The sequence below is a fragment of the Kryptolebias marmoratus genome, linkage group LG6 (assembly GCF_001649575.2).
Source record: "Kryptolebias marmoratus isolate JLee-2015 linkage group LG6, ASM164957v2, whole genome shotgun sequence".
Lineage (NCBI taxonomy): Eukaryota > Metazoa > Chordata > Actinopteri > Cyprinodontiformes > Rivulidae > Kryptolebias > Kryptolebias marmoratus.
Genome location: NC_051435.1, coordinates 6,636,020 through 6,657,609, shown reverse-complemented (window position 1 = coordinate 6,657,609; position 21,590 = coordinate 6,636,020). Strand labels below are relative to the sequence as shown.

The following is a 21,590-nucleotide window of genomic DNA, read 5'->3' as shown; positions in this document are numbered from 1 at the left end:
CTCTCCTCCCATACTTTATACATTATTGAAAGCCCAGTTGTCTTATGCACTTGAGTGTAAATGTTGTTTCTAATCTCCAAACCAATGTTTCATGAGCCAGTTTGCCACTAGGTCAACAGAGCTTAATGGTACTGTCTTATCTCAATTGCACAGAGACAAATGGTTGTCTTGAGGATGCGGCAATGATGGTAGAAGCAGGGACCTTTTTCCACTAAATACTTTCTTTGTTCTGCACTTACAGTTTCCTCCACTTACATCTGGGATCATGTTGCATTAAAAGTTTGATTAAGATAAATTGTTTAATGTTCTTTTTCTTTGCTAAGTATGGCTATGTAAAGCATTTAAATGAGCAGTATGAATTATAATTTTACATGTGAGTGTATTAGTAAAGCTCAATAACAACTGGAAGCTTCATTAATGGTAATCTTATTCAGCTGCTGTATCTCCACCATCCTGAAATGAACTGTAGCTCATTTAGAACATGAAAATGTAGCTGTTCCCTCTTTTTTTTCTATTTTACTGGAAATAATTAGCAGGCCTTCCACTAAGTTCAGTTCTTGTTTCCCACAGTTTGGTTTGATCAACAAGTTGCAGCTGTTGCAGAGCTGTGTGGTCGACTGTCCTGTGAGCTGTATACTGTCTGACTGGTCGCCGTGGGCGGAATGCTCGCACACCTGTGGGAGCCGAGGTAAACACTACGAGCAAACAAACTTAAACCAATAGGAATGACGTTCTGCTGAGCAGACACACTGAGGACCACATATTTAGAGCCTCATTATTCCATCTACTCGAGCATTCATCAAGATGTTGAATTGCGGATGAATACATTTAAATGCATTAAAATATTTACGAGCATGTGCAATTCTCAGCCTTATTACACAGAAAAACTGTCCTCTGTGTGTTTTTAATACTGTTTACAATAATTTTCCCAGTTTGCTATCTTAATGTATGAATCAATTTTGTTTTTATCTCACACGAAAACTTCTTAAGGGTAAAACTTAATTATGAATAAATTTCATGCAGCTCACCTGTATAGATAGATGCCATAAATTATTTAGCATGCTTAAATATGCATGATTGGGAAAAATGCATTCAGTAATCACCAACCTGTGGCTTGCTATGCATCACTTTGAGAAAGTCACGTCACGACCTCATGCAATATACAAAAGTTAATGATTTAACCTGGATCCATATATTGTTTCCTTGGCTTCCCAAAGCCACTCTCCCAAAGAGAAAAGCTTGTTATCCTGCTAATTAGAAAGACTCGGCTCTGTCTCTTCAAGTTCATTCATTTTAATTTGTCGCTGGCTGTCTGTCAACTCAAACTTAACCCCTCACTTCTTTTCGCTCACACTTAGCTTTCAGCTGAGGATTCAAACTCGAGACAGTTTCTGTGTCTCTCACAGCTCTGTTACGGTAGCTGTGACTCTTTCTGCCACTTTCTCAGTTCTATTTGACACCTAGTCAAACACATCTTTCAGCCTTGATGAGGGATTTGTGTCGTATCTGTGTCAGACGATGCAAAGATCCTGTTTTGTCAGGTTACCATGGGAGTGTTAATGTTTTGGGTTTGATTTTTTTTTAGATGGCAGAGCAGAGCTGCTTTTTGCTGTGTCTGCCTGAGGCTTACAGAGCTCAGCATCTCTCCGAGCGAAACACACACACAATCACAACTTCTGTTTATTGGATGGCCAATTGAGGTTATTTCTTTACTGATCCTCACTGGACCCTACACTCTAAGAAATCAGCATTCAGAAATAGTCCCAAAAAGGTACAAATGCTTTGTTTCTCCAGCTATACCTTGGTAGGATACAAACACTGCACCATAAGACTTTGTACATTTTTGCAGCTTCTCGACTGAACTTTTGAAAGAACTTTTGTGCTTCTCTTGAGACAAAAAGTATCTTTATGTTCTGTTACATCTATTGGGAAAAATCTTCCATGCTCACACCTGCTGTCAACGTAGAATCAGTGTTGTGCAAGTTTGAACTCAACAAGAACTAGATTAGAGTTTGGTTCACACACATTAAACTGAAATAATTCATGTTTATTATTCACCAATTAAACATTCTGAACTATATTTACAATTTCAAAATGTTCTTGTTTGCATTCATCAATCAGTGCTTAATTATATGAAGCCAGATATGGTCTGTTTTCTCACAGCAACATGTTTTCAATTAGGCTAGTTTCTATAAAGGAAGCTTTTACATAGGTTTGCTTCTCTCCTGCTCTCTCCTATAACAAAACACAACTACTCTCATTTACATTTTTGTTTTTGTTGTAAAAAATGAGATTGTAGCTAAAATGTATCCAATTTAAACATTTTAAAGTATGATAGTTGTTTTGTCATTGTTGTCCTTGCTTTTTGTTCTTTAGTTGGTTCTTCTCTGTGTCACTGATTGCTTACTCAGCTTCCGTTTGATACTTAGCTCTTCCCACCTGCTGTCCATCAGCTAATCAACCAGCTGCTTGCACTTAGTAATCACTCCTCAATGGTTAAATAGTCCTTTGTTTTACATGACAGATTACCGTACCCTACTGTTAGCAACTGCTGTCTGTTGTTTGATGTCTTATCTGTTTGTTTTCTTAATCAAAGTTTTGATTCTGATTTCTTGTACTCTGTCTCTGTGCCTGCATTTTTTTGGGTCTTCTCAATACACCAAACTTGACAGTCTCAGAGTTTTTATAACAACCATACACCAGACTCAAAGAGGTCTCAAATGACCTAAGGATGCAATCAGGACCACTTTATACATCCATGCGTCATTAACAAGGTAAAATGAGAACCATGTACTCAAGATTTGACCTGATCTGGAGCATCGTGTGCCTTCTGTTGAACTCTATATCAAACTTTGAGCAGCTATTGAGTGTCAAGAGGAGATAGAGATTAATGCACAATACTGAATCAATTTTTTAGTTAACTTGAAATGCATCATTTGAACTGTGAGAGGAAGTCTGAGTAGCTGAATAATAATAATATTAAAAAGGCAGACAGATACAGGAGAAAAATACAGCCTCCTGGCAGAAAGGCTCTGGTGTAGGTTTGAATTGTGAGGCAACAGTGGAAAACACCACACCACCACACACTTTTACCCCATACCATGAGTTGACCCAGTCAATTTTCCTACACCTTAGAACTTAAAAAAATAGTTTATACACAAAGTTTATTTCTAAAATATTAAAGACTATGGTGTATCTGAATGGGTACTAAATTGAAAAAAAATTAAATTGAAACCCTATTTTTTGTGTGTGTATGCTGAACTTCAGTGTGCAACTCTCACGACTCTGAAACCATTCACCAAACTTTTCCCTTCACACAATATTAATGACTCACACAGTACAAGGTTCTTTGGCCAGAAACTGTTAGTTCTGAGCATAAAGTGGCACAGTGACTCAGGAATTGTGCTGTTGCACTATTTTTTATTTTTTATTTTTTGTAATGGAAGAAAAACTTCAGAGAGTAGAAGGAATGCCGAGCCTCTTTTTGTTCTTTTCTAAATAAAAATTATTTATTTATATGAGCCATTTGTTTTCATAACTTTGACTTCATGGAGCCTTATGTTTGTGCACTGATGCATTTGTTTCTAACAGTGTCTTGCATGCAGTTCAGTTCTAAGAGTATGAATCCCACATTGTATTGTTTTTTCGTACAATAGCAATTTGTCATGCTAACAGTGGGGTTGCAAAATGTCACTTTAGTTGAGTTTCACAGATGCAGGCAAAAAAAGTATTTAATTTTAAAAACTAGGCTGCATCTTGCAGATGTTCTCAAGTCTGTTTAACAGTTCTTCAAAATGGTGTGTCGGCCTTGATGTTATGTAGGTCACTCAAAGCGCAGCCGGAGAATCCTGCAGGAGGCTCATGAGGAGGGTCGCCACTGTCCCAACCAGCTCAGCCAGACCAAACCATGTCCCATAAGGCCTTGCTATATGTGGTTACTGAGCGACTGGTCTCCATGCACTGTAGAGGTATGACCTACATTGAAAACTGAAATATATAATGATGTATGTATGTCTAATTTTTTGTGTCTGTTTTTTCCTATAAAGTTTTTAGTCCTATGAGATATATGAGCTGTTTAGCATGCACTTATCTTTGGAGGCCTCTAGGGACCTTATCAAAACTTGTCCATCTTTAAAGATCAGAATGTAAAATCGTTTTCAATAATCTTAGAAGAAGTATGCAAACCAATTACTTTGAAGGAAACTAAGTACAGTGGAAAATAAGTTGCCTTGTACTCATAAGTTGCAATTTAGAATATTATATATGAAAGAAGTTTAGATAATGAGAAGAAGCAGGACCACTCATGACATTCACTCCTCAGATTTACTCTTTTAAAAACTTAGATCTTGCAACCACTTTACTTACAATTTACAGCACAATATACAATATATTTGGCTGGTTTAAACTGCTAAAGGCTGCTAAAGTTTAGAATTGTGTAACTTGATAATAAATACATAATAAGCCCAATTAAATTCTAAGGAACAGACCCAAGTGTGCCAATAACTAAATAGTAGCTGAGGATGGTTTTGGCACAAAAAATAAATAAAAAGAAAGAAAGAAAACATTTTTTTTAAATTGGCCAGTTTGGTATACAGCTAGGACAGATGTTGTTTGTTTTACTATTTAACAATAAAATTAATTTCTGAGCAGAAATTTAAAATGCAAAATTATCTGCAATCTCAATGCAGAAGGTAAATTTTAACAAATAAAGTCTGGTAGAGTTTGGAGGGTTTTTTTGCCTGAACATAAATATCTAATCAGCTCACAACATTGCAACAGCTCCTTATCTCAGGGCATACAGACATGGTAAACACAACCCACTGAAGGTCAAACTGGGAATCTGAATGGAAAGGAAGGCAATTTAAATTAATGTTTGTAGTATGATGGTTGGTGTTCAATGTGCTGGTCTCAGTCTAAAAAACTGCTCATGTGCCAACAAAATCACATACAACTAACTAGTGTTTACAGAAAATGGTTTGTGAAAGAAATAAGTGGCAGTTTTTGGTGTGGAAATGCCTTGATCAATGAAGGGTTGGACCCAAATGCAAGAGAGCAGGAGGCAGATTCAGTATCAAAGCTTGAACCTTAATTAAAATCAAAAGGCAGGAATTCAGGCCAGCACAAAATACAATATGAGCAGAACAAACCAAAACTAACAGGAGGATCTGACAACTAACTAATCAGCCAAGGAGGATACAGTATACTCACTGGGAGGGAGAATCAGTGAGGGACCACAGGTGTGCCGTTTATGGATGAAAGATGGAGGAGCGAGGAGATGAGCTAGAACAAGAACAACAGAGGGTAAAAAGAGGCTATGACCAGAATTACAAGAACATAATGTAAAATCATCTTAACAATAAAAACCACCTCAACTTAAAATGAAAAAGGTTAACATAAAACAAGAGCTAAACAAAGACCCAAACCATGAGAAAGTATGGCAACAGATCAGAGGAGAATGACCAGATTGGTTTAAGGGAATAGAAAGGCAACAGGAAGTTGAATGGCCACTTTTTTACACAACTGAGGTATGCAAATGAGCCTTTCTGAAAGCACATCATAAACCTTGAACTTTGAAGCCTAAAGCAGCAGGAGACCTCATGCTGTGATCTCTATTCAGAATCCATCCAACCCTACAACCGAACATCATCACAGAGTGTTGTGTTCATTGTGTTTATCTTAGGAAAAGTAAGCACAGTTTGGGACCTAGCTCTCTGCAGCTATGTCTGTTTTATTTGTTGAAACATTTTTATTATTGTTTCAAATTAGCTTCACTTTAAACAGTAAACTATTTGTTTTTCAACCCTGCAATTTCTTAACTTTTGGAAATAATTAGTATTAATTTTTTTTTTAAAGTCAGGACTGCCATTGAATCATGTTCGGAACCATAATTTTGCTGAAGAAAAATACATTAAAAAAAAGAAAGATAAATGTGTTTTAGGCACAAAAAAAGTCTCCTTTTTGTGTAATCTCCCCCTTTCTGTCACTAAATAGGTTGTTGTTTCAAACCAGTCATTTTAATAACCTTACTTGGAAACTTCAGATTTTCCACTTAGACACAATATTTTCTGCTCAGCGAAAAACCCTCACCACTTCCAGTCTGCAAAATCTTCTTCAGTCATACAAGGGTTTTGATTTGCCTTTGTAGCAGTCCCTCGACAGTTCTCTTTGAAAGTTTTCTTGGACTTGCAGACCTCAACTTGACCTCTGTGGTTCTTGTCGTTACTTGAATACATTATAAACCAAACTGAGAATATAGCCGCTTGAAAACACTTTGCTATCGCCTTTGAGCCTTCGCCTGCTTTGAGGGCACCAATTAATTTAGCTTCATTGCTCCAAAGCTGCTTATAGAAGGTCTAAGCTGCTGATTGTTGTTAAAAGGTTATATTTTAACAGTTTTGAAATACATTTTGAATTTATTCAGCCATAAAAACTTGGCAAAAATGTTAAAATGTTAAAAATGTTTCTTAAAATATAGATTTATATGAGATATTGCAATATGTCATGCTTAGAGTATGTGTTGTTACTGACTCTCAGTGGCTATCGCAATAAATTTTTATTTAACTTCTGTAAAATTAACAGTTACAACCATTTTTGTTTTGAAGTTCAATTGGCTAAGACAGCCTTCTTGAATCAGGTTGACTCTGCAAATTTCTATGCAAATTTAAATAAAATCCATTCAATGGTTTATGACATATTGTACTAACAGACACGTGAACACACATAGTCACAGGTAAAAACTCTGCTGAACTCGATGAAATAGGCACAGCAGGAGGAATTGTGGTATAGGTATAGGAATAATCCCATCCGTGTTGGCATCTCTGCAGGGAGCAAAGTGTGGCGAGGGGCTGCGGACAAGAAACCTGTCGTGCGTCGTCCACCAGGGGAACTGGCACGAGTCTCCTCCTCAGCCCGAAGAGACGGAGCTTTGTGGAGACGTGCAGAAGCAGCAGCTCCTTCAGGAGATGGAGCAGCCGTGCTTCGTGCCCTGCCCAGGCAAGGACACATACAAATTTATTAGAACTCTCACATTTGCTCTGTTGGTATTTTGATTACAAGAACATAGCTTTTGTAGTTGGAAAAAAAAAACTTGACTGCAAAAATTATTTATAACTGTTGACATTTAGATCCAAACCTCTAATGCTTATCGAGTTCGTCTAACTGAACACTCAATCATCATTTTTTTCCCCTTTAACACAAAGTATTTGCAGTTGTTACCTAATATATTGTCCTCTCCCTCCACTGCTTGACATTTTCAACTGCTTAATAATTGCAAAATCAATAAAAGTCATAAATTAACTAATGGCCTGTTTAACAGTACATGATCTGGTTTGACCTGTCTGATAAGGAGAGAAAACATTGCTCTCTAACATAAAAATAAACAGAAGTTTTGGGCTAACAGGAGCCCCGTTGCTCCAACAGTTACTCTTGAATAACTCAAAAACAAACAGACTTTGTAATCAATAACTTGACAACACAACTCTTTTGTTTCCCACTCAATTATGTAATAACTTACAAACAAATAAAGCATGAAAAAATTATTATGTGCTAATTGAAACAATTACTAGATCGCACTGCCTGGAGCAATCACCTTGTCTTTTGCAATCACTCTACTTATCGCAGGCATGCAGTTAATGCCGATGGGAGTGCTCCATGGGGAGAGCTGGTGTAAAAGTAATAAATTTTCATTGGCAAAAATCAAACCTTCATCTGAAGAAAACTGTTTTAAAATAAGATCAATTTTGAACACATTTACAGTTATTTTCAAAAGTCTGTATGAAAAGAATACATATAAAAATAAAAACAAATGTTTGTTTTTTTTGGTTTAAGGATTCAGTAATATTTTCCTGATATTGTTTTACAATCATTTACATATTTAAAATAGTAATCTTACAAACTCATCATCATCAGGGTTTCAGATTATTCTTGTTCTAACCAAGACAGCTTTAATAACTCTGTAAAGTAAAGCAATAACATAGGGCAATAACACGCATTGATAAATATACATTTTTTATAATTAGCTAATATTTTCAAAGGAAATTAAGTTACAACAAGTTTCGTGAAGGGTTGACTCCAAATGGTTATTGCCAAAACTGTAAACAAAGATCTTGCACAATCTGTCAGCTGTCAGAACATGTATTTGGGATCAGTCCTGGATACTATCACACCAAGTTTTAGCTTAATTTCTATATAACTGATTAAGTTATAGACATTTTGGGGGTGGGGGTTGTGTTCAGTTGTCTGTGGCAGCCATCTTGAATCAGGTTAATCAGTATAGATGTCCATGAAATGTTTATTTTGATTTTAATATTAATTTCCTTAAAATGTTTGCAGTGGTTCATAAGATGTTTTAGTAACAGACAGTAATATACACTAATACACTAATATTGCTATAGTTTGGTTATTTTCAGTTGTTTTCTGGATTTGTAGTATGTTTTGTTGTTTGGCTGTGTTCTACTATGACTTCTAAAAAAAAGATATGAGACTGTAGTATATCTGTCTCTAAATAAAATAGTGAAAAAGACACTGCACACACACTCAAGCTCTATAGGCAGTTTCTATGAAGCTGGAGTGTAAACACATTTAATCAGCACATCAGTGCATTTCTTAGGGAGCTATACTTTTCTACTACATGCTGATTTTGCCTCTAAACATGAGATAGCCTGTTCGGCTTAATGCCAGGTGTGTTACTGTTATTGTACAAATCCTGTCTGTAAACAGTGTAATTTGAAAGAACTCGTTCAAGAAGCAGATTGAATAAATTAGATGTGTATTCTACATTTATTATACATAAAGACTGAGTAAAAAGCCTTCTGGGAATCTATGTTTAAAATCAAACTATATTTGTGCAGTGATATGCTGCACAGCTTGCATGCATTTTGTTTTAAAAGAATCTCTGCATCTAATTGTTTCCTGTGTAATTTGGTGGTATTCATGCAGTTGCTGTGCTGTAGTTTGCGCTGCACATCAAACCGCATGTATTCAGGTTTCGTTAATCGGTAGCAATGAAAAGAGCACTAGTTCTGATTGAGGGCTGTCTAATTTTTGAGAAACAGCACATTAATTGCTGGCTAATTTTGATTAACTGTGGCAGTGATGAATTGGGTTGGCTTACAGCAAATATTAGCTCAGTATCTGTAAAACTGACTGAGGTACAGTTACTTTTGTGTTTAGAAAAAGTTAATTCCAAAGGTTGTAGATGTAGATGTGCATCCACTGATTACTTTCTGAGAGGTTCATTAAAATCCATCTAGTGGTTTATGAGATATTTTGCTAACGCTACAGACAAACAAACACAGACATGAGCAAAAACCTTCAGCGGTTGCTCTTTCCTATCACCTGCAGGAATTTAACAATAAATTTGTGTAAAACGTAACATATCATGACACTTTATATTGAGCACATCTGTTATGCTTTAGTTGATCGTTTCGTTGAGACTATCGGTCTTCTCGTTATTAGTATCACCATAGAAACAAGCGGACAGCAAAGATATCATGAACTGACACGACTAGGTGCCAGTTTGATATTTTTATTTGTTCTTTAAGCCACAAAACGAATGTTGAATCTGCCCTGAATGAGGAAGCTGTTGGCAGTTTCCCTGCTGTACCGTCAGCCTTTAAAATGAAGCTTTACTCTGAATTCGTTCATGGCAGCGGCTCAGGTTACATGGATTTTAGTGCTTTTGAATGTTTGTCTATTTTTTTAAAGGCACAATTATTATCATTTGATGAAAAGACTACTCAGCTCTCCCTGTTCATGGCTATTGCCTCATGAAGCCTTTTGTGAGCTTCTGCTATGACGAGTAAGTGGTTGCCTCTGCTCATCTCTCTCTCCTCTGATCCCCTGCTTGATTCATCACTCAATCCGCCGATGCAGCGAGTCTTGGCTCGGGATCAGGAGCGTTTGATGCCGAGAGCAGACGTGTGTGTGTTTGAGTATGTGTGGCTGTGTGGCTGCCGGTGTGAGGGTGGCAGGTGCTGTGTAGGGGCCAGCGGAGGCGTTGTCGACATACACGTGAGATATAATATGCACATGTGGCTTGGTGCTGTTCAATGCAGGGTTAGTCACAGCATGTTTCCGCACATGAAACAGCAAGAGGGAGGAGCTGATAGAATGTATTCTTATGAAGATGAAAGATAATGAGATGCCTCAGTCTGCATATAGTCACTAATGGATGTTCAAGGCAGAGAATCAGAGGCTTGCTCAGGCTGAGGAGATGTGGCATTGTGTGATATTATCACTACAGGGCAACCCTACCAAGCATCACAAAGGATGTTTGTTTGACATTAAAGAAAGTAAGACACTTTTGTCATTTGTTGACTCAAAAAATATCAACCAGTTTTTGTCAGCTAAATTATTTTCCTCTCCTGAGACCCATTTTTACAGTGCACCTTAGGGGATGTTGGTGAAAAAAAAGGTTTCTTGTGAGCATGAGAAACTATCTGGAGAATACTGTAAACATTCCTGTGTGCCTGAATTTTATCTGGTGAACACCAGATAGTTTTATTGTGTGCTCAAGAATTTCTTATTCCTGATAAGGTCATTCAAATACTCAGTGAAGATTAAACCCTTACCGTTCCTTGTGTTTCGCTCAAAATAAGTGTTGAAGCAGCCATCTTGAGTTGTGTCGAAGCTCAACTACTACCACTCCAAATTGTAGCTCAATATCTGTGAAAATGGCTGCGAAAAAATATGGCTATTTTTTTGTGTGTTTGTTTATTTTTAAGGTCAGTTGGCTGTGGAAACCATCTTGAACTGAGTTGAGTCCCAAAGTTAATCACATGTCGAAGTCAACATAATGATTATTTTATCAAGTTTTCATACAGTTTAGTTTTAGTTTTATTATTATCTGTTGAGTGGTTCATGAGATAGTTTGCTAGCAAGCAGACACAGTTGATTCCAGTGATTAATGGCAAAGTTTTTAACACAGATCTTGTGTGATCAGTCAGAGTATAGGTTGTGGATCAATGCCAGCTCTAAAACTCCAAATTTTAGCTCAGTCTTTGTAAAATTTACTAAGTTATGGCCATTTTTGTGCTTTCCAAGATCACTTTGCTGTGATGTTCATCTTGAGCTGGGTTTCCTCCAAAGGTTAATCAGTTGTATTTTGTGCAGATCAGACACTTTTCTGGTGTGCATGAGTTATTATTGGATAAGCATCAAAACGGATCCTGATCTCATGCGCAAAAGAATTTTAGGATTTTTTTTTTTTTTTTCTGTACACACACATTACTTTCCTGTGCTCACCAGATAGTTTCTCATGCACAGTGTCCCCTTAGGGGCTCTGTACATTTCAGTTTCATACTGGAGTCTAACTATAAACAACATCTTGTTATGTTTTTTTTGTATTTATTATGTGCCACTGAAGTTGTTTTTGATCTCAATTAAATGTTCCAGGAAGGAACAAGGGTGCCAATAAAATAAACTGATATATTCTTGGCAAGAATAATTTAAACCAGGCTTATATAACTGAAAAGAGTGTCAGTTGTTATTGTTGTCCAAGCTGTGATAGATCCATCCATCCATTTTCTTTACCTGCTTTTTCCTTTCCAAGTTGTGGGGGAGTTGGTGTCTCTCTCAAGCAGTCATCGTGCAGGAGCTCTAATAGATGTTTATTTCATTTAATTTGTTTCTGTTTTTATCTGCTCTCAGGAGACTGTCATTTGACTGAATGGTCATCTTGGAGTTCTTGCCAGCTGACCTGCCTGGAGGGGCGGAGCTTTGAGTCCACTGGTCGTCAAACACGCTCCCAAGCTGTGATCATTCAGGCCATGGAGAATCAGGGCAGCTGTCCCCTTCAAGTCTTTGAGACTCAGCCTTGTGAAGGTATTTATGAGAATACATCTATCAACAGCCCTAGTTTACCCTTTTAGAACTGGATGCAAAATATGATGAGACTTTTTTTCATTGCAAAAGAATGATTTAAAGCTATGCCTGTAATAACACTTAAAGTACTACTTTTTAAACAAAGTTAGCATTTATTGTAGTGAACATTGTTTTAGCAAGCTACACTGTTGTGTCGTTTCAGACAAGGGAATTAACCCTTCACTGTATGAGGCATGCAATAAACTACAAACATAAAAAAGTAATGAAATTGCATAAAAAGTTTGTAATGCTTTTTCTGAGAAGAGGCTTATTTCCAACACAAGCTGGCTTCTTGATGTTTACTTTTTCTTTAAACTTTGTAGCACTGCTTCTAGAAAAAGTTTAATTTGTCCTGTTTTGTGCTCAATAATTCTATGAGAACATGGACCAGTAGTCGAGAACAGAAACCTATCCCTAAGATGGATCATAAAAGCCAAATCACCAAGGTTGATAAATGCTCAGTAAATTTTTGTTACGCTCATGAGGCCTGCAAGGGGAAAAAAAATAGTTATTTCATCTTGTTGTCCTTGAAACTATAGTCCAGCATTTACCGGTGTGTATCAGGACACTGTTACCTTGGAAAATCACGGGAGAGGGGTTTGTATGTTGACAAAAAATGATTATGATTTGAAGGTTGCATTTAGTTGTTTTTTTTTCTTTTTTACTGCCTAGTAAAAAAGTAATAGGCTAAAGGATGATGTTATAAACATTTTCTGTAAATTGATCTCATATAAAACAAACAAACAAACAAAAAAAGCTATTTTGCTTTTCAGTTCCTGTATCATTCTAGTCACTTTTCAGCAGGCTTTGATTATTGCAGGCAAACATAGCAGCTTTTTATTATGCTGGATGTGAGATGTGATAGATGTGTGAAACAGGGAGAGATGCAGGGAAGAGATATAATGATGAAAGAACCAAAATGGCCAAATTAGAAATCCTCTGTTTAAGTCAGTCACATGGGTTACTGGAGGTGGCACGGCATTTATAAATGATCCCATTTGATGAAAGGCTTAGGATACACGTGTTTCCTTGTTCCGCTAGAAGCCTCCTCTGTCCTAACTCATTTAAAAGGAACTAATATTCTTAAGAAAGCATAGATGGGAATGGCTTTATACCAGGATGATGGGAGGAGAGAGGACACAAGGATGCAGAAGTTAGCAACACTAGAAAGAAAAGTTTTTAGTTTCTGTGGGAAGAGAAATAGAGTAGAAAAGTGCCAACTATAATCTGTCAATTACTTGGCCTTTTATTAGGTTTTTCAAAATATTTCCACATTTAAACAATGTCAAGAACTAAACAAGAATGTAGTCCCAGATATGGATTATTTAATTAGTGAATCCACTGGAAATAAATGAAAAAACAAATGAAATAACTCATTAATTAAAGACTTAGCATTCCTTGAAGAAATGAGTTAAACCCATTTCTGTGTTTTCCAAGGTCAGTTGGCTGTGGCAGCCATCTTGAATGGAAAATTTCATTAAAATTTGTTCAATAGTTCATGACGTATTGTTACACTCCAAAGAGTCTGGGTGAGCTACGAAGGCTGCTGGAAAGTCCCGAGATGCAAATGTTTGTACTTTCCCTAGTTGTGTGTTCAGATGGTTTGTTTTTATCAGCAGTTTGTTCAATTTTTTTTGTTGTTTTTTTTTGCTTTTTTTTTTTTTTTTTTGTATTTGGGTGGAGGATGGGGGGTGGTAACAGGTAGTGACAACACAGATCTCACTTGGCTATATTATTTAAAGTGTTTATTTAAGGTCAGGATACTAATGGATCTTTTTAGTTTATCTATCTATCTATCTATCTATCTATCTATCTATCTATCTATCTATCTATCTATCTATCTATCTATCTATCTGTCTGTCTGTCTGTCTGTCTCTGTCTGTCTGTCTCTGTCTGTCTGTCTCAGATTTCAGCACTTTGTGTCCAGACTTTACTTCCTAATAGAAATCACATTTGTCTGTTTTTTCTCTTCAAATCCCCATTTCTATATATTTTCTCTCAGAAAAATAAGACCTTTGATTGCAATAGGGAGGCCTATTTCATACATTTCTAAGCGATTTCTCTTCTTTTATCCACAGATCTTTAGTTTAGAAGAGTTTATTTTTTCCTGTCATTGTAATCATAAATTGTCTTGCATTGTATGACAGTGCAGGCTAGGAGGAAATGGAGGTTATCACCTATAGAAGCCTGACAGCAGGTTGGGACGGCCAATACAAACTGCTAATGAGCATTGTATCTACCTGTCTGCCATTACTGCAGGAGGAAAATGCCACACTTACCAGTGGAAAACAGGAGGATGGAGCAACAATGAGAGGGCAGTGTGGTGTCAGCGCTCAGATGGAGTTAATGTCACAGGTGAACAGTTGCACTGTCCTCTGGCCACTTTATGGATGGATTACACCTCCCAGGAACACAAACATGTACAGATTCCTCTATAAATCTGTCTTACAGCAGGCTGCAGCTGAAAGCGTACCATTTCTGTTTTTGTCCTCATGAAGTTAGTCACTTTGAACAATTTTCAGTTCAGTCTGGATCACATGGCCATTTCCTCCAATATCTTATAATTTGATGGCTCAAACAGAAATGTATATTTATTGCTGTGACATTAAGTGAATATCCTTTCATTTATCTCTGAAAGCTGTCAAACTTTAGCAGAAGTGCTTGTAGCAGGTGGTTTGAAATTAAATTTCGAAAAGATTTCCTTATTGGATCAGGAAATAATAGAAAATGCAACATTTGGAAAGATCTGACATGGGTGAATGAAAAAGAAGTATCATCTTGAAAGTTTGCAGTATTATACTGTCAGCAGGCTGTGCTTCAACAGATATGATCTTTTTTAGATATAACTGCACGCCTTCAGAAAAAAAAAATCAGATGAGATCAAATAAAAATTTCATAGTGGAACCTAAAGTGCCAACATGTGAAATATGCTTTCTGTCACAAATTTTGACACACATGCATTCACAAAATGGTTTTAGTGCAGTTTTCTTGTTAAATTTTATACCTTTTTTATACATCTGCCTATTCTTATCTCTATTTATTTCTTTTCTCCAGCTTAACATAATAAATCAATAAACCATACAGAGCTGGGATGCTTTCAATCCTTACAAATATAGTCATATATTTGTTGGAAGTAAAGCAGGCGCAGAGAATCAGAACAAAGATAAAAGTGCTCAGGGAATAAAAGCTTTAGGCAGGCCTGATGTGCTGTAAATAGTGGGCGAATGTGATCTTATCACTGTAAGGAAGTATTTTTGGCAAAAATGAATCAGGGGTGGGGGGTGACTACTTCTGCAGAGAAGCCAGGAGCCCAAGGCATTACTCTTTGATATTTTGACATGCAATTTTCCATGTTGGAATTAAAATGTTCACCAATTGATCAGGGACCCTGATAGGCCTCTGGGCCCATTAATCAGGTGTGACAAGAACGTTAATTTACTGATCAATGGGAAAAAAAGAACAGAAATGAGAATGTGTTGTCTTTCTCCAGGGGGGTGTTTCCCACAAAAAAGGCCTACTACTCTTCGACACTGCCATCCTCCATGCACCAAACCGTTCTCACACTGCACACCGGTAAGATTATCCTGCTTTGATCAGGGAGCTGTGATCTCTGTTGTTCTCACAGTGGTTTTGTTGTGTTCTGCTCACATGCCAGGCTGGGAGTGAGATAGATTTTGACAGATGACATTTTTAATTTCCCACAACAGGCCATTAAAAGCTAATCAGATTAATACCAATGAGTGTGAACTCTTTGTCAGTTAGGAAGTACACCTGTGGGGTGATTTGGGAAGGGGACATTGCACAGAAGCAGAATGAAAATGAGAAATAACAGCCATAAGTTAACATTATACTGCCCCTTAGAGCACCCTGATGTAACTGCACTTAGAGATGCAAAGCTGTAAAGTGTGAAGTAACAGTTGCAGACGTCCTCTGTGGGGAGTAAATGATTTTCTTCTGGCCTTGCTACCTCTTCAAACAGAGCGGAGTGTGTGGGTGTGAGAAAGGCTACACTGAAGTGATGACCTCGCATGGTTTTCTGGACTACTGCACAAGAACCCCAGGGGTGGACAACAGCAAGAAAGCCGACGTGAAAACCAACTCTGGGAGATTAAAACCCAGACCGTCTCAAGCCAATGACCTCTTCAGCGAGTGGACCTTACGACCTGTTGGCCCAGGTACTGAAATGGAAATCATCTGTACAGATCAACCAGCATGCCTGGGATTGCTGCCGCTGCTGCCTTTGAAATTGCCTTTGTACTGTAGCTCTAGAATCAATGGGCCAAAGGAAAGAGATCATTAGGGCAATGTTTTTACAGGGCTCATCGTTATAGGCACTGGAAAAAAAGACTATAATGGACCATAAAACTGCCAAGAAAATCTAGTGACTCCTTTGCTGTATGGTTGAAATGAGATCAAGCCTACATCTTTATCCTAAAATGGGGATTATCCGGAAGTTTGATTCAGACAAACAAAAATTTTAAACTCTGTATTAAAGACATCTTTTTGATTGCACAGATGGAAGAGTAAAGCTGTGGGTTTATGCCGTGACTGTCGTCGGATTCATCGTAATACTCTTCATTATCGCATTATCATTCCTGGTCTGGTAAGTACTACAATACTCTCTTAAGAAACTCCTCAACATGTCTGATTTCGAAAGCAGAAGCTCCATTGTAGGTCACACACTTTATATAAGAACAGAATAAACATCAAGAGGCAATGCGAATTTCTTTCCTCAAATAAGACCTGTTCAACCACAAGTTTTACCCCTCCACGCATTTTTAACTGTTGTGTGCTGCTGTTATCAGTTAATAGAATTCCTTTTAAAGACTGAAATCATGTTGGGCTGCCTTGTGCTACTGAGCCGTGTGCATTCTTAACTTTTTTTTTCTTCTTTCACTGTTTTTTTCAGCAATGCATCCAAAACCACTAAGGCGCCTGCTCCACCACAGAAGCCCCTGACTCTTGCCTATGATGGTGACATGGATATGTAACAGAGCTGCCGTACCTCATGAGGACATGCTTGGCCTTGCATTGAAATCTGGCCATGTTTTGATTGTGCCCTGACCTGTTTAAGATGGGTTGTGGATATGAGCTAATAGACGACTGATGAAACTCACTGGGTTTGCTGCAGTATGGTGATGTAGCGCAAAATCTTGGCTACTGCCAACTCAAAGAAGCAGAACCAAAGTTGATCAAGATGAGAGTGAGACATGGACCTCTAGTTGTTTCTTCTTTTTTAATAACTGCTTGCAACATGAACACACAGTTGAAGTATTATTTGCAAATGACAAAACAGGAAGACTCTGAAACAAAAGTGAATCTACAAGGGTTAATTTTGGAGATTTTTATGTGTCAAGAATCAAAGGGACCACTTTCTTTTTTGTTGTTTTGTTTTTGTTTGTTTTTGTCTTTTGAGTCTGGAGAAAGACAGAATTACTAGAGTCTGCAGCTGCTCAGAATTCAAAGGCCCTGCAACAAGAACCGTTGAATTTTTCTCATTAGTGCTGGATCTTTGTGAAAGGAAGTGTCACAAGCTCTTTGGATGAACTAAGCAGCACCCCCTTTTTTCTTTTTTCCTGAATAAAAAAGAGGGTTTATGCACTATGTTAGTGCTGATTCAGTTTTGTTGTTTCTTTCAAATGACTTTTCTAGTGTTTTAACTGTAATGCAAGTTTTTGCTGTCCGATTGTGTATTGTTTGATGATGCAATATGTTGTGTATATGTGGAAACCAAAAGCAAGCCTGCCTTGAGTTTAAGGATGCTGTGATGCAGTCATTTCTCTTTTGTCATAAAATTCCCAGCCAGTGACAACAAAATAAAGTAACATTTAAAAAAAAAAAGTGATTCATTAAAAGAAAGGTTGCTATTTTGACAGGCATAGTCTAGTTAGAAAAGAAGAAGAAGAAAAAAAAAACATAAGAACAATACACAAAGACTATTAATGCAAACCAGCAACACAGAGATCATACCTCATATATAATTTTTTCACAAGATGCAAAACAAAACAGCACTGATCACCAACACACACACAGACCCACACAAGAGGATAAAAAAGATGATATTATCCACTGGCTTTCTCATGGTGTTTTTAAAGGAGCAAAAAAACTTTATTTTCATCTTTAAACCTTTTTCTTTTCTGCAGTCATTTTGTATTTGTTGCCTGCCACTAAAGATAAAAGGTCAGTAATAATTTTGTTGTTGTTGTTTTTCCCCATGTCTGTGTGTATCTAAGCAGTTTTAACAAACACAAAATTGGCTATAACCCAATTTACAGATATTGAGCTAAAATGGGGTGTGGTAGTAGCTAAATCCCAAACTTATACTTTGAGTGCTAAGCAATAGAGCAAAATGTGTCTTTCAAACTTTACCGTTAACTATTGGAAACAACTCTATTTGTAAGCAAAATATCTCATGAAGCACAATACAGAAATGGCTATCACCTAAAATTGGTGTGGTAGTAGCTGACAGTCATTCAACCAATCACCCGGGAACACACAAGACATTGCAGTATCACAAGAGTTTGCACATAATATTATTTTCAAGGTTTGAGCAAAACTGCTATAACTTCATCATTTCTTAACATTAAATGATCTCAGTCTAAAACTCTGGCAAGTCTGCAGGCAAAATGCATTCTTTCAAAAAATGCTAGGCCTTTTTATTTAAAAATATCTTGGTTTTGTTGCCCATTACATCCAACTATCAGATCAGCTGTTGATTTCTCAACATTTTTTTTCTTGTTGAATTTTCTGTTCTTTTGTTGTCTGCAAAATACTGGACTTGAAACACAAAAGATTTCAAATACCAAATACAGTATATCTGAGCACATCTTATTAACTCATTTGTTTTTTGATTTTTCTGTTCTCTCAGTTATTCCGCTCTGAATATTTTCTTTTTACTGGTAAGAACATTTTTACCACTACATCTTAGATTGGATTAAAATCTTTATTCATGGCTCATTCAATGCATTACTGATTTTAACCCAGTGGAAAACTTAGCTTTTTTGTATTGGGTAATTTTGGTGCTTACCAGATTTTAAGCTGTTTCTCATTCTGCCTCCACAAACTGAAGATGTAAAGGTATTATGTTACCTGACCTCATTCTGAATGTATTTAATCATTAACTCTATAATCTTTATGGTTGTGTGCAAATATGGTTGTCGCATGTTGCAACAACTGTATTTCAGCAGCTGTCTGTATGTAGGCATGCTTGATCTATTTTGGCAGAGAGTGCTACAAGTGGCCTTGCAAAGACTCCGTTTCATAAGTTGCCAAACATTTTAGAATAGTTTCCCCTAGGCAGTGTTTCTAATATTTGACCAACAAAAAGCACACATGGTAAATGTTGGTTCAAAGACATTTAGAAAAGTGTTAGCAAGTTCTAGATAACACATTGGATGTTATCTATAGTCACATTATAACACAAAGAGCAGCCAGCCTCACATGTTTCAGACTACTCTGTTGGATTATGTCCCAGAAATCTAAAGGTATGTTCACCCACCGTTTACAGAACCATGCTATTTGTGTTACTATTGTGTGTACATGGAGAACTGGACAAAATGCAAATAAATTGTGAAACCATGTGAAAATGAAGCCTGTTTCTTCTTTGTTTCACACCTTTAGGGTTCAAAATGAGGGAAATGTTTATGAGAGAAAGAGAGTCCTGCTAAAATCTTCCCCAGCTCCTTGACTTTCGGATCCTGATATATTGTAATTACTGCAGGCTCCCAGGCAGAGCCCGGAACAGATAAGCAGTTGATAAGATTCATCTGGCCCTCCAGTCAGATTTCCAGTCCGATAGTCCCAGGATAATCGCTGGCTGCGAGGGAAACAGAGTTTAAATCTTTGTCTCATCTAATTCATTTATTTAATACTGTCACTTTTGTTTCAGACAAGGTTGAATTAAAATGCTTGTGTCACAGCCATCTGATCTGTGGCAAAGACGTAGGCTGATCCTGTCATGTCCAATTCATCTCATTTGGCCATCTTTCAGGGCAAATTTGCAGGTTTTAGTGAAGATTTATGAACAGAGTGACAGTACAAGTGTTTCATTTTAATTTATTTAATTTGTCTATATAAAGAAGCAGGATAATTCCAATAACTTTAGGTTTGCTGAAGTTTGTTGGAGCACGGTGAAAACACATTTCAAATGGAGTCTAAACAATTTAGGACCTTTTAAATAAATGACTGCCTACTTTGTGAGTTCAAGATGTGCAAATCTACACCAGTTTAACTACAACAGTTTTATTTTATATTGTTGCTCAGTTTGTTGTTTATATTTCCATTGATAGGAATTTTTTTAGTTAAGAATTATTGAAGTGAGTTTCTTTGGTGAAAAAGGTTATGAACAATTATCTTATCTGTTGTATGACCTCTTTGAATGACATCAGTTTGGGAAAATGAAGTCTACCATCTAAAACAAGTCCATTTTCAAAAACATCATAGTAGTTCATATGATCATTTTTAATTAACTTTTACATCACAATCAGTTTTAAATGACATGATTATTTACATAGAACCTTATCATTATTTGCACTTGCAAATGGTGGCAACAGTTAGCAGGAGCCAGTGCAGCCTGGGGCATTTCCAGCAGGAATATCATAATATTTAAGCCAAAATAACCATTTTATATAAAATTAAAGGCAGTATCAAGATTTATAAAGTAGCCTCATTATAAACTGGTATGAAATTAGTAAGACTGAAGTTATTTTAAGGTACCAGCAGTCCACTTTAGTTTTGTATTCATTTGATCTAGCTGTTAGCTGGTCAGTGTAGTTAAAATTAAACTACTTCTCTAAATTATTATTTTTAAAAGGTCTCTAAAACAGGTAAAATATTACATGTTCACAACTTTTCCACACAGTTCTACTTTCAAAGATCTGAACTACTATATGTAGAAACATTTTTGGGGAAAAAACAAAACAAACAAAAATAAGGAGGAATATGAAGACAGAGACAGAAAAAAGAGCCACTTATTCAAAAGTGAGCTGGAATCAGACACCAACCATTGGCTTCACATTGTGTATGTGTTACAATTGGATTGTGTTACCTTCAGAATACTCATGTCAAAGGTTGATTGCATGAGACTCCTTTGTAGTTAGTAATAATCACAAACTAAGCATGTTAGATGTTCTCATTTTAACCTATTCACATCCGTATCACATTTACACACATTCATCATTTCTAAAAGAAGTCTATGTCTAGACTGTACAAGAGGAGCAAAATCCAGAGTGGAAGCATTAACATAGGAACATAACAGGAAATAAATCAGAACACACACAATTACACAAGAGATATTAAAATGAGATGTTGCAAGTACAGTGGCAGCCAAGTGTGATTACACAAGTCTGTCACATAATGTCATCATCATTTGGACAGTTTTCTTTAAGTTGTAGTTTAACAAGAACTTGTAATGATCCATATAAAGATATTTCTTAAAATTTACTTTGAATAGGTTGCTAAAACCTTAGCTCCATAAAGACACAGCCATCACAATTATTATAAACTGTCAAAATGCTTAATAAAATGTGACAAATATAGACACACTAGAGGATGACAGGATTCATCTCTTTAGATTTAGCAGCTAAAGTACAGGGAGTCTAAGACCCACTGCTGAGCACTGCACTGGGCTAATTTAATAATTAATGGTGCAAGATTCTGGGATCAAAATTATGAACAACAAAAATAATGTCATTTTACCACCAGAGGTTTAAAAAATGCATTTGCACAAA

General features: G+C 36.7%; 1 protein-coding gene across 4 annotated transcripts in view; it reads left to right on the top strand.

Moving 5' to 3' along the window:
- Positions 1-19,448, top strand: part of thsd7ba (thrombospondin, type I, domain containing 7Ba) — a 188,484-nt gene extending 169,036 nt beyond the window's left edge. For all 4 annotated transcript variants that reach the window (XM_017420752.3, XM_025006907.2, XM_025006908.2 and 1 more), the window contains 9 exons: positions 571-688; positions 3,823-3,968; positions 6,825-6,993; positions 11,650-11,823; positions 14,122-14,217; positions 15,353-15,435; positions 15,842-16,037; positions 16,378-16,465; positions 16,772-19,448. In XM_017420752.3, the coding sequence (XP_017276241.1) occupies positions 571-688; positions 3,823-3,968; positions 6,825-6,993; positions 11,650-11,823; positions 14,122-14,217; positions 15,353-15,435; positions 15,842-16,037; positions 16,378-16,465; positions 16,772-16,853 (1,152 nt within the window). In that variant the 3' untranslated portion in view covers positions 16,854-19,448. The remainder of the gene's footprint in view (positions 1-570; positions 689-3,822; positions 3,969-6,824; positions 6,994-11,649; positions 11,824-14,121; positions 14,218-15,352; positions 15,436-15,841; positions 16,038-16,377; positions 16,466-16,771) is intronic.
- Positions 19,449-21,590: the final 2,142 nt, after the last annotated feature.